This window comes from Sciurus carolinensis, chromosome 1 (genome assembly GCF_902686445.1).
Source record: "Sciurus carolinensis chromosome 1, mSciCar1.2, whole genome shotgun sequence".
Classification (NCBI taxonomy): Eukaryota; Metazoa; Chordata; class Mammalia; order Rodentia; family Sciuridae; genus Sciurus; species Sciurus carolinensis.
Window position 1 is genome coordinate 97785035 of NC_062213.1, and position 13244 is coordinate 97798278.

Genomic DNA, 13244 nt, shown 5'->3' on the forward strand with positions numbered 1-13244 from the left:
CAGCAATTCATGGGCATTATAAGAATTCTAGCCCCCTTGATTCTCCCCAGGCTGAGGAGTTCCCCGCTAAGGCTCCTAAGCTAATCCTCAGGTACTTCCACCTAAGGAACCTGAAACTAAGCTCCACAGGGAATGTAGTGAAATGAGAACTTTCCCATACATGATACCCATGGGGGCTATTTAGATTTAGAGGTTGCACAGAATTGCCTTGCATCTGGGAGACCAAAAGACAATCCTCTGAAGATGGTTAGCTGGGGAGCTCCCTAGCTCCCTAGAGGGGAATTGGATGTCAGAGAGACCCTTTCGTGTTACCTGGCTGCCGCTCTTGCAGACCCATCCCTGCACAGAGCCTCCCCGCTCATTTCTTTCCTCCACTGACATCCTGTAGTGGCCGCTTGCTGCAGACCTCCCTGGTTGCTTTATTTATTTATTTTGCACCAACAGGGTTGCTGCAGACTCATTCTCGCCTGATTTAAAAAAAGAGAGAGAGAGAAAAAAAAAAAAAAGGAGAAATGCTTCCTGGCTCTTTTCTCTCCCTATCTTGGCAGCAACGATCACAGCAATAGCAGCAGCAGCGGCAACAGCAGTGGTGGCAGTGGCCGTGGCGGTGGCAGGCGGGCGGGCAGCGGGAGTGGGGAGCGAGGCACAGAGGGGAGGTGCAGTGGCCCCAGGTGCAGCTCGAATGGGACGGGGCCCCCAGCCCTGGACAGATGCAGTGTCCAACTTGATGCCACCCTCCAGCATCTCCGGTAAGTGCCCCTGTCTGCTGTCCCAAACTGCAGCTGCCCTTTTCTATAACATTCTCAGAGACAAAGCCAAATCGGTGTGCCTGTCAATGAAAGAGGGTTTGTAACCCACCCCCACCAACCATTAATCCTGGTGCCACAGGACTTTTGTGGACAAACTAAAATTTCCAGGTGCCCCTGGGTGGAAGGACTCCATGGAGATCTCACCCTCTTTTCCCCAGAGATCCCCCTACCCCTGGGTAGGATTTTCCCCCATGGTCAGTGTGGATATTCCAGAAATCTTTCCCCCAAGAGTTCCCTCCCCACACAGGACCCTATGCCTCAGTCAGGTGAGCTTTAAAGAGGACACTCATGTTCACATATGTCTCTGAACTACCACATAGGGGCAAGAAGGAACCTCCCTATCCTTGACAGGGTGATGCCCATACCCCATTGAAGGAGAGAAAGAAATGGTCCGACACCTATCTCCTCCTGCAAAGTGGCTAGAAGCCAGTCCCGTATCCATGGAGCTTGGCAAGTTTGTGATTAAATTAGCCACTTTATAAATAAGAGTCTGGCTCCAGGTCTCCCAGCCCCTAGTCCAGCAGATTTAGGGGACTAAGAGGGAACTCATGGGAATGGGAAGGAAGGAAGCTGGGTTACATGCTTCATTGCACTTTTGCTGAATGCAGAACAAAAAGGATGAGTAGGAACTGCAGCAACAGTGATGAAGAGCTAGCTGTCAGGTGGACTTCCCAGAACAGGCACAGGAAGAAGGAGGGAAGCTGTGTATTCCTCTCCCTGGAGAACTCAGCATGCCAGATACCTGTTAGGTTAGAGTAAGGACAAAGGAGGCCACTAGCAGCCTTTGCCCCTTGCCATTCTTTTCCATCCCCAAAGCCTCTGAACAGTTCCCTGCATCCCTCTGCTTTTTTACACCCCCTCAACTGTAATGCTGGGGGTCTAATTTGGTCTCTTTCTTTTGTTTCCCAACTACTACAGTCCTCTGAGGTGGATAGAGGACAGCCTCCAGAATGATCCTGCTAGAGGAGGGTGGAGAATAGAAAGGAAGGGGAAGAAGTCACATTGTCCTGTGTTCCACATGGGAGAAAATAGGGCACAGAGCAGAAAGCTGACCCCACAGGACCCAAAAGCCCGGAGCTTCAAAATCCAGAGGCGATCAGGACCTGCAGTCAGGGATGCTGCCTCCAAGAGAATCAGCTGGCTCTTCCTACTATCACATTAGCCACCCCTTGCCAACTCCAATACTTTACCTCCTTTGGTGTCCCTGTTGCATTGAACAGGGCAAATTGAGGAACCCTTGCTACTCAAGACCCCTTTTCCTCTATTACCTCAGACAACCTCTGATGATCATTGTAGTTACCATCTTCCTGATATTGCCCAGCTGCTGGTACCCAGAAACCCAGATATCTGCTGTGCCAGCCAAGGGTTCCTTTTCTCCCCACCCCACAGGATCAGGTCAGATGCTATCTCTCCTCTTTTATTATGCTTCCCAGGATCACAATCCATCTTAGCTCAGGCCAGAGGGGACAAAGGGCTCTCCCCCAGATTCACACACAGACTAGAATCAAAACACTAGTCAGAAGGGTTATAAGAGCCGAGTACAGTGGCACATGTCTGTAATCCCAACAGCTCAGGAGGCTAAGGCAGGAGAATCACAAATTCAAAGCCAGCCTCAGCAATTTATCAAGGGCCTAAGCAACTTAGTTAAATCCTGTCTCAAGATAAAAAATAAAGAAGGAATAGGGATGTGCTCGGTGGTTAAGTGTCCCTAGGTTCAATTCCTGGTACTATAAAAAGAACAAGGATTATAAGAGAAGAGTGAGAACCAAGCAACGCAAACCTTGGGTACCCTTTGGATCCCTCACACATCCCAACTTCATCTTCAGGAGAGGAGGGGTTGGTAAGATTCCCGGCTCCCCTGTAGAGTGCCCCCTACACCCTGGGTCACGGCTAATGTACAGCTGGACTATCATCCACACAGGCATTCTGGGGAGACTGGATCTGCCAACCCAGACTTCAGTCCCTGGGCCAGGCTGTAGGAGTGTAGAGACAGGGGAAGAGCTTAGGCCTTTGTGAGCCTGGGGTGACTTAGCTGAGTTGAGGACATTTCTCCAGTCAGATATGGTCAAGGATGTGTTTTCCTTGAGTCTTAGGCAAAGCCACATGACATGGGAGATGATCAAGGGTGGGCTGAGAGGGAGAACAGAGCTTCAGGAGGGGATATTAGGGAGAAGGGACCTGAGTTATTCCCAGATCTTACAGATACAGGGGTAAACTGTTATAGAGAGACTCAGTTATTTCCCTTCTGCTATCTGTTCCATTCCAATAAAACTTTCCCCACAAAAATCAGATTGACTAGGGATTCATGAGCTAGTTATAATAAGCACGTGACCAGTTAGCCAGGACTGGGATGGGGAGGAAAGGAAATATTCCCTAAAGAGGAGTCCCAGGAAGCCCCAGGGAGGTTGTATACCAGAATTCTTCCTAGTTCTGTATCCTACTTGATGGCAACTCCAAGAAAGACCAATTTTGCTCCTCAATAAGGAGGGCTAGAGAAAGTCCAGGGTCACCATCACCTGAAGCCACTTTCCAAAAAGGGCCATGTCATCATCTTTTCCAGGACTCAAGAGGGGATGGATGCAACCACAGCTCCAAAGCAAATCTGGCCCCCATGGTGCCCCCTCCTTTTCCTGCTTCTCCTGCCTGGAGGTAGCAGAGGTAGCTGCCCTGCCATGTGTGACTGTGCCTCCCAGCCCCGAGCGGTGCTCTGTGCCCATAGGCGACTAGAGGCTGTCCCTGGGGGACTCCCGTTGGACACTGAGCTCCTGGACCTAAGTGGGAATCGCCTGTGGGGGCTCCAGCGGGGCATGCTTTCCCGACTGGGCTTGCTCCAAGAACTGGACCTCAGCCACAACCAGCTCTCTACCCTTGAGCCTGGGGCCTTCCTTGGCCTACAAAGCCTACTCACCCTGAGGTTGCAGGGCAATCGGCTCCGAATTGTGGGGCCTGGGGTCTTCTCAGGGCTGTCTGCCCTCACACTGCTAGACCTTCGTCTCAACCAGATTGTTCTCTTCCTTGATGGAGCTTTTGGTGAATTAGGCAGCCTCCAGCAGTTGGAGGTTGGGGACAATCACCTGGTGTTTGTGGCTCCAGGGGCCTTTGCAGGACTGGCCAAGCTGAGCTCCCTCACCCTGGAGCGCTGCAACCTCAGCATGGTGCCTGGCCTAGCCCTTGCCCGGCTCCCAGCACTAGTGGTCCTTAGACTTCGGGAACTGGATATTGAGAGGCTGCCGGCTGGGGCACTCCGGGGACTGGGACAGCTCAAGGAGTTGGAGATCCATCACTGGCCATCTCTGGAGGCTCTGGACCCTGGGAGTCTGATTGGGCTCAATCTGAGCAGCCTGGCTATCACTCGCTGCAACCTGAGCTCTGTGCCCTTCCAAGCTCTGCACCACCTGAGCTTCCTCAGGGTCCTGGATCTATCTCAGAACCCTATCTCTGCCATTCCAGCCAGGAGGCTCACCCCCCTGGTACGGCTCCAGGAGCTGCGATTATCAGGGGCCTGCCTCACCTCCATTGAGGCCCACGCTTTCCACGGTTTGACAGCCTTCCACCTGCTGGATGTGGCAGATAATGCTCTTCAGACCCTGGAGGAAACAGCTTTCCCGTCTCCAGACAAACTGGTCACTCTGAGGCTGTCTGGCAACCCCCTCACCTGTGACTGTCGCCTTCTCTGGCTGCTTAGGCTTCGTAGCCGCCTGGACTTTGGCACATCCCCCCCTGCCTGTGCTGGCCCCCAGCATGTCCAAGGGAAGAGCCTGAGGGAGTTTTCAGACATCCTGCCTCCAGGGCATTTTACTTGCAAACCAGCCCTGATCCAGAAGTCTGGGCCTCGGTGGGTCATTGCAGAGGAGGGAGGACATGCCGTTTTTTCCTGCTCTGGAGATGGAGACCCAGCGCCCACTGTCTCCTGGATGAGGCCTCAAGGGGCTTGGCTGGGAAGGGCAGGGAGAGTAAGGGTCCTAGAGGATGGGACACTGGAGATCCGCTCAGTACAGCTACAGGACAGAGGGGCCTATGTCTGTGTGGTCAGCAATGTAGCTGGGAATGACTCCCTGAGGACCTGGCTAGAAGTAATTCAAGTTGAACCACCAAATGGCACTCTCACTGATCCTAACATCACCATGCCAGGGATCCCAGGGCCTTTCTTTCTGGACAGTAGGGGTGTGGCTATGGTGCTAGTGGTTGGTTTCCTCCCCTTCCTCACCTCAGTGACCCTCTGCTTTGGCCTGATTGCCCTCTGGAGCAAGGGCAAGGGCAGGGTCAAACACCACATGACCTTTGACTTTGTGGCACCTCGGTCCTCTGGGGATAAGAACTCTGGGGGTAATCGGGTCACTGCCAAGCTCTTCTGACTTTTCCTTCCACACAGGGGACCCAGACAAGTCCAATTCACATACCAAAGGGAAAGACAGAACCAAGGCCACTTGGACCAGAACCTCATCCCAAGTAGCCCAAATCTCCCAAACCTGCCACCTGCCTTGTGCCAGCAATTAGTGACACCTCCTGAGAAAGGTGCTGCTGTCCGTGCCTTTCCAGTCTGAGAACAGCAATGACATCTCTTCTCTGAGGGTGCAAGGAATTTGTAGATACAGACCCTGTAGTCAACCCAACCCTCCCTTCACCCCCACCCCCATACAAAGCAGGAAACATAACTGAGTTTCAGTCTGCTGTTATAACCACTAGGCTTTCTTCGCACAATTACATTCTTTAATGGCCAATGCCATTTGCCAATCATAGCTATGATTGTTTCAGAGGTGAGACATGGAATTGACACTTGTTTCTTGGGGTCTCTGCTTCTCACCCAGGAGTTTCCCTTTCTTTGCTGCTCCCCATCACACCCTAGTCCCAGGCTGTAGGTGCAAGGAACCAGAGCCAAGGATTCTCAAGCTAAGAGGATGCATGCATGTGATATGGGGGAGGATGGACCACACACTGGCACTGTGTCTGCATGAGCCACCACCTTCCTTTGTCTGTCTGATCATTAAACCTGCTGCCAAAATGTCACTATAGTTGCAGCCAAAACAAAACACCATCTCTGGAACTTTCTTTACTTCAGTCTATTTCCTTCTCATCTTTCCCTTACTGTCTATTGACCATGTAACCAACCCAGTGGCCTCACTTCCACCTAACCCAGCTTGACATACAAGGTAAGGGGGCCTACTGTGTCTGGAAAGATCAGTATTCCCAACCCCTTTCAGTCTAAATCCTTTTCCTCTTACTCCCTTTCTCTGCAGCTGGGGCAACATCCAGGGATCCCTGTGCAGAAATCCCAGCCTAGGATACCCAGTTCCTTCCCTTCTTTCTAACCTTTCTGGTGTCACAAATTCCCTATTGCACTAGGGGGGATAAAGCTACAGGGAACTCCTAGAAAATGACTAACAAATGCAAAGCTGTCAAAGGAGAGAGACCCAGAACACAAAAGGGGCTAGGCTGAGAGGAACAAGGAGGGCAGCCCAGCAAGTGAAAAGTGGAGAGAAGTGGGGAGCAGTAGGACCTGCCTGCCTGGTTATTTTCCCCTTTCCTTCTGTAGCAACCCTGGATCTGGGTTTGGAATAGCCCTAGTGGGAAGCCATCTCTGGACAGACGTCACCCAGACAGGGAAGTGGAATGAGAGGTTTGGAAGTGCTGACTACCACAAAGTGCGTTTCAAACAGAGGACAAAGCAAAGCCCCAAAAGTAGAGATGCTGAGAGCTGAAGAGATCAGGTGACAGTCTCAGCATCATCAGAAGGGGAGGAGCAAAGAGGAGCAGAGAGGAGGGACTGACAAGTGAAGAATCACGTGGCCCCAGGGAGCCTTTCTCTCTCTGCAGCAGCATATGCCCAGCATCCTTAGTTTCCCTCCCCCTGTGGTGTCCCCTCCCACACCACACCAAACCATATGCAGACATCATGAGCTTCCTAGCCGCTGCTGTTTGTCCTTGGTCTGAGGAGATCTACTCATTACAACAGTCCCAGCTCAAACTGTCCCTGATAGGTGAGGGCAGCCAGTGCCATGGAGAAATCAAAGCAGGACTTCAGGCCAGGCAAGCTCTTTAATGGGGCAGAAGTGAATGTGAGAATCCAGCAATTCAAGGAGTGAGACTGAAGAAATTAACATTCTTCAGAAATAGGTATCCCTGAGTCCTCCTCCCCAACCTCCCCCACTTATGCACAAACTCAATTAGCATCCTAGAAACCTTCCCCTCTCTGGTTTACGATGTACCCTCCTCCCCATCAACTTCCACCAGCTTATTAGATTGGGAGTTGGGAGTCTGGCACCAGTGGTTCTCAGTCTACTTGTCCTCTCTGCAATGCAGATAAGGGCAGAACAGCCCTGCTGTTCAGAGAAATCTTCTCTGTGAAGCCCCTGGGGCAGGCAGTCAGGGACAAATGAACGTCTGGCACAGGAAGATGCTGTTGTCCAAAGTCTCAAGAACAGAGATGCCCAACAGAAAAAGAAGTTGAGTCACATGTGTAATTTCAAATTTTCTAGGGGCCCCATTAAAAAAGTCAAAATGAAGTGGTACAATTAATTTCAATACTACATTTTATTTAACCCAATGTACCCAAATTATTATTATTTCAACATGTTATCAATATAAAAATCAGTGATGAAATATGTAACATTTTTTCATACTTGGTCTTTGAAATCCAGTGTATATTTTATATTCATAGTACATTTCAATTCAATCACTAATTTTTTTAACCAGAAATATCTGTATATAGATTTCATTAAATTTACCACTAGAAAAGTAGATTCACACATCCAAATTGTTCCAAACATACTTAAAAGTTTCCAATAACTGAATCAAGTTATCTTTTGTAAACTTTAGTTACAATTAAAAAAAACATAAAATCCCATTCTTCAGTTGCACTATCACCTTTAAAAGTGCTCAATGACCACATGTGGCTAAAAGCTACTATACAGCTAGAATGCAGCTCCAAAAACAATGACCCTAAGCATAGAATAGAATCTCCCTAGTGGACAAAATATCACCCAAGAAATAGTACCTCTCACAGAAATGCCTGTGGGACTATTCCTGACTACCACCCCACCACCCCTATTCTCCTTTCCCAGTTTTTCTGGGATAGCTTCAAGGGTTAAAGCCCTCTAAGGTGACCAGGTTCTACAGCTTGTCAAATCACCAGCAAGTCAGTCCCTCCTCTTACCTGTCTGGAAAGGCTGCTCTTAGCTCAGTTGTGACTGTACAGGCTGGTGTGTTTGCCAATGAGTGTGCAATTGCAACCAGGAACATGAGTGGGTACACCATGTGGTTTTGTGGGGCATGTCCACATGCAAGGATGTGACAGAGGCAGTTCAATGGAGGCTCTTCCCAAGGTGGGAGAGAAGAAAACTGCCCAGAGAGAAGAAAACATTTATTTAGGGTCTCCTCTATGTAAATGGCCTTATATATGCTTTCTTATTGAATCCTCACATCAACCCCATATGGTAGATAGGCATCTTAGCTCATCAACTAAAGGTAAATTAAGTTGCTCAAGTACACAGTTAGTTAGTACAGGAACTATATTTGAACTCAGGGTTATCTGACTCAAAACCCATAATTTCTACCATACTGCCACATTCACTGTTATAACTTCTTCTCCCAGGACCTCTCACTTGCAGGACATGAACTGTGACAAGGTAACACCTTCCACCCCACTCATTCTAAACTTTTAAGGGCAGCAGATCTATTGTTAGTCCTCACCTTCCTTCCATAACTCTAATACACCTATTTCAGGAAGTTATTTTTACCTTTTCTGCCTCAACCCATCTCCCAAAGGTCTAACTGCTTCTTCCTCCATGATGGGTAGATAGGAGCAGGAATTCCAGGAATCAGGCAGACTGATGTGAAATGCCCATCTCCCAGTAAAGGACCCTCTTATGATTAAATATGAAGACTTCGGATTTCCTAGTTCCTTTTCTAGGTTCTAACCTCAGCAACCTCTTAGGTTAGAGAAAGGCTGTTCAGAAATGTTCCAGTATGGTGGAACAATCTGTGAGCTGTCTGAATCCATTCACTCTGCCCACCTTCTGCCTACCCCTGCCTGGCAGGTCATTCCTGAAGTCATCTCATTGCACCCTCCTTCTACCCTTCCTCACCTCCATCTCAGTCATGGTCTCACCTAGACTGAGAGAACTTTAGATCCAAAGTACTCTGGTACCATTTCAGCATGTCCCATTTGGTCCTTGATAATATTCTTGCTCTAATTTCTGACTTCCATTTCCTTTACCAGGCTAGATCCTGATTCAGGGAATGAGAGCACTGCAAGGGAATGATCCTCAACTTTGAATCATGGGCCCCTCCACAAATAACTGGTGCAAGTTAGGAACAAAAATGTTTATCCATTATCCAGTCATTTGGAAGCCACCACAGATCCTAAGAAATGCAGACTGGGAACCTCTATAGTGGGCCAGGTATGATGGTACACACCTATGACCCCAGCACTGGAGAAGTTGAGACAAGAGAATTGCAAGTTTGAGGTCAGCCTCAGCAGCTTAGTGAGACCCTGGCTCAAAATAAAAAATAAAGCTGGATGTGATGACACATGTCTGTAATCCCAGTGGCTCAGGAGGCTAAGGCAGAAAGATCTCAAAGCCAGCCTCAGCAACTCAGTGAGACCCTGTCTCTAAATAAAATATTAAAAAGGACTGGGGATGTAGCTTAGTGGTTAAGCACCCCTGGATTCAATCCTCAATACCAAAAAAACAGATACAGAAAAGAAAAAAGAACCTCTGCTGTGGAAGTCTCCAGCTGCTGGGTGAAAAGCTGAAGGCTTAGGTTGTTTTTGCTCCCTGGAATCCATTGAAGGCAAGGAGACAGGCTGGGAAGAACTACAGTGTGAAGGAGATGTTTAGCACAAGTGGTGGAATGGGCCCTGTCCTCTTCTCCCATCAGCACTCATTACTAAAGGGCAGGCAGAAGACTCACTCTAAGTGTAAGGATAACTCACACTGGAGAATGTCTAAGACTAGAGATTCCCAAGTCACGTTTTGTAAGGGAAACCAAACAAGACTTAAGAGTTGGGAGGTAGTAGCCAGAGAAGGTAAGGAGAATCTCTCCCAGGATACCTGACACAATTCATCAATCTGATCAAAACATGCAGTAGCACCAGCATAAATTATGAGAATAAGGTTCTTGCTCCTATCTGCTGGTTTCTGATAAAGAAGCTTGATAAATGCAGAAGAAAGGAGCGACTCCTAGGATGAGCAAAGGAGAGGAGAGTGCTGTTCTTCAGATGTAGGCAACTGAATGTCACTTGAATGGCTCATTCACATGTTGTATGGGAGGGGAACTCTGTAAGCTGCCAAGGCTCTGGAGTCAGGCTACCTGTAACTGGGAACCACTCACTGCCCAGACACTAGCTAAACTCTACAATCCTACTATCCTGTTTCAGATTTACTGAATGGCCACACCTGCTCACCAAATTCTCTGGGAAACCCAGGCCTTCTGTTTACTTATTTCACCTACTGCCTCCTGCAGCTTATTCAGAACACCCATCAAGGAAACAGAATGGACTCTAAGGAATTGGAGATGAAAATACAGAAATTACTATTCACCCAATCCAGCATCTCACACTCAATTTCTCAATTTTGATTGGGTTCTTAGAAGGGAAATGAGATGAAAATTCCAAATGCACAGGGACTTGAGAGCGAGTTTGGAATCATCTATTAGAATCACTTCAACTAAAGTTATTTCCTCTACTCTTCAACTTTACCAACCAGTTAGAAGTTAACCCTCTTTTTAAAAATTTCCAGGAATAGTGAATCCACCTGACTTTTCAATGCCCTGATATTGAAATTCCTCCTATGGTATAACTTTAATTTTTAATACCTATTTTGTGTTTCCATTTGATTTCCTCTTTTTTTGCCTATCCCACCCCCATTGGAGCTGGAAGATGATGGATCTATAAAGTAATGCTGCACCTTTTATAGCAACACTGGCCATTATTTCTTGGCTTTAAACTACTCTGTAACCTTTCTAAAGTAAAAATAGCTATAGCAATCAAGACACTCAATTACCTAGGAATAATCTTAACAAGAAACATGTAAATGTTGAAAACTTTAAACTACTACTGACGAGACCATCAATGACTTCAATTTATAGGAAGATTCTATATCATAAACACAACAATTCTCTAAACTAAAAATATGTGATTCCAAACAAAATAACATTAACTATAGAAAAGTAAATTATAGCACAATATAAATATACTACAGTAATATGAATGAATGGCTTAAAATTATATACAATATGCTGAATCTCACAGAAATAAACAAAGGAAGCCAGACACAAAAAAGTATATACTCTGAATTCTATTTATATGTGTGTGCATGTGTGTGTGTGTGTGTGTTTGGCAAAACTAGAAGTCAGAAGAGTGGTTATCCTTAAGGGGAATAGTGACTGGAAAGGAACACAGGACAGTTTCTGGGGCACTGATAATGTTTTGGTTTTTGAACTGGTGCTGGTTATGCAAATGTATTTCATTTTTGAAAATGCATCAAAATGTGTACTTATCATTTTTCTCCATGCACATTGTACATTGTTTTAAAATTGTATTAAAAATCCAAATTACATCAATTGTTTAAAAAAAAAACAACAGAATGTAGATAAAATGTAGATAGATCAGTGGAACAAAATGAAAAATCCAGAAATGGAATCAGATGCATGTAGCAATTGAGGTATTCTAAAGATAACACTCAAAAACAATGGAGAAAATAAGGTTATTCAATAAGAAGGCTTGGACAAAACAAAGTTGGACCTCTATCTACATCTTTATATGAAAATAAATTTCAGATGAATCAAAAAACATTATGTGAGATGGGAATATAGTTCAGGGGTAGAGCACTTGCCTAGCATGTGCAAGGCCATGGGTTCAATCCCCAGTACTGCAAAAACAACAAACAAAAATGCAAAAATTCACATATACGAAAAGATGGTACAAAAAAATAGAAAAATATTTTTTTAAAAAATAAACTTTGGTGGGAGTTTTTCTAAATATGATATGAAACCCAAAAGTTCTCAGAAAATGTGATGTTCAACTGCATATAAATTTTTTTAATTTCATTTTTTTTTTAATCACTATAAGTGAAGTTAAAAGACTGGCGTGCTGGGTGTGGTACTGCATGCCTGTAATCCCAGAGACTTGACTGAGGCAGGAGTATCAAAAGCTCAAGGCCAGCCTGGGCAGCTTAGCAAGACCCTGTCTCAAAATAAAAAATAAAAAGGGCTGGGAATGTAGTTCAGTGGTAGAGCTACCTTGGGTTCAATCCTGATAGCACCATAAAAAAAAAAAAAAAAAAAGACATAAACCCAACTGGGAAAAGAGGAAATTATTTTTAACTTAAATACAAACAAAGAGTAAATATTAAGGAAAGATTCAATAACCAATAAAAATATTAACAAAGTATATATCATTTACAAAAAATACAATTTGCCAGTTAAACATATTAAAATACTCTCAACCTAAAAAGAAATGAAAATGAAAATTGCAATGAGATACCATTCACACTATCCGATTGTCAAAAATCAAGACATGATAACACACTGTATAAGTGTGCAATGAAACAGTTTTTCACACATTGCTGATGGGAGAGAAACTTCTGAGGAAGGCAATTTGGCAATGCTATACTTACCAAAATCCTTTTCAAACCTTGCTAGTGAAATGAAAATTAGAAAAAATTTTGGGGGAGGAAAGGAATTTGCATAATTTTTTTCTATCCAAATGAAATAAAAAACAATGCACACATTTCTTTGACCTAGCAATTGCATTCCTAAGTATTTAACCTATAGATACAGAAAAGCAAAGTGAAGTACGATTGCATATCAACATAATGCTACAGGACTGATTTAATATATCCTAATATATCCCTCACTCATACTATAAAACTATTACTCTGAGGCAGATACATATATGCTGCTATGAAAATGTCTAAATTATATAAAAGGAAACTGCAAAATGGTATGTATGTTATTGACTGGAAATATATGTATATACACATATATAGTACATGGACATATACACATATCCATACACACATATGAATATTAACCTATGAAATACGAAAAACTTCCAAGAAACTCGTAGAACTGGTTCCCTTTGAAGAAAAGGGACATCCTCTGTAATAACCATCGGTTTCTTTTGAATCTTCTAGAATGTACATGCATTACTTATTCCAAACACATACATATTTTTGAAATTAACTGAAACTGGGCACGCCTATAGTCCCAGCCACTGGAGGGAAGGCTGAGGCAGAAGGATCGCTTGAGTCCAGAAGTTCAACGCCAGCCTAGGCAACATAGGGAGACCCCCGTCTCTAAACAAAAAATAAGAGTAGAAAAGGAAAAACTGAGTCCCCAAAGCATCTTCCTAATTGATCAAAATATAATCTTGCTTTTATTCAACGAACATTTATTGGTGCTCACCGGGCACTATGATAGAAGTTGGTGCGG

General features: G+C 45.3%; 1 protein-coding gene across 1 annotated transcript; it reads left to right on the forward strand.

The window, feature by feature from the left end:
- The first annotated feature begins 642 nt into the window (after nucleotides 1-642).
- On the forward strand, nucleotides 643-5704 carry Lingo4 (leucine rich repeat and Ig domain containing 4). Its single transcript, XM_047552526.1, has 2 exons — nucleotides 643-749; nucleotides 3370-5704. The coding sequence occupies exon 2, from the start codon at nucleotides 3383-3385 to the stop codon at nucleotides 5162-5164; it is 1782 nt and encodes a 593-aa protein (XP_047408482.1). The 5' UTR covers nucleotides 643-749; nucleotides 3370-3382; the 3' UTR covers nucleotides 5165-5704.
- The last annotated feature ends 7540 nt before the right edge of the window (nucleotides 5705-13244 follow it).

What these genes read in the sequence shown, in the direction of transcription:
- Lingo4 (XM_047552526.1), top strand. Translation starts at nt 3,383, where the DNA reads ATGGATGCAACCACAGCTCCAAAGCAAATCTGGCCCCCATGGTGCCCC.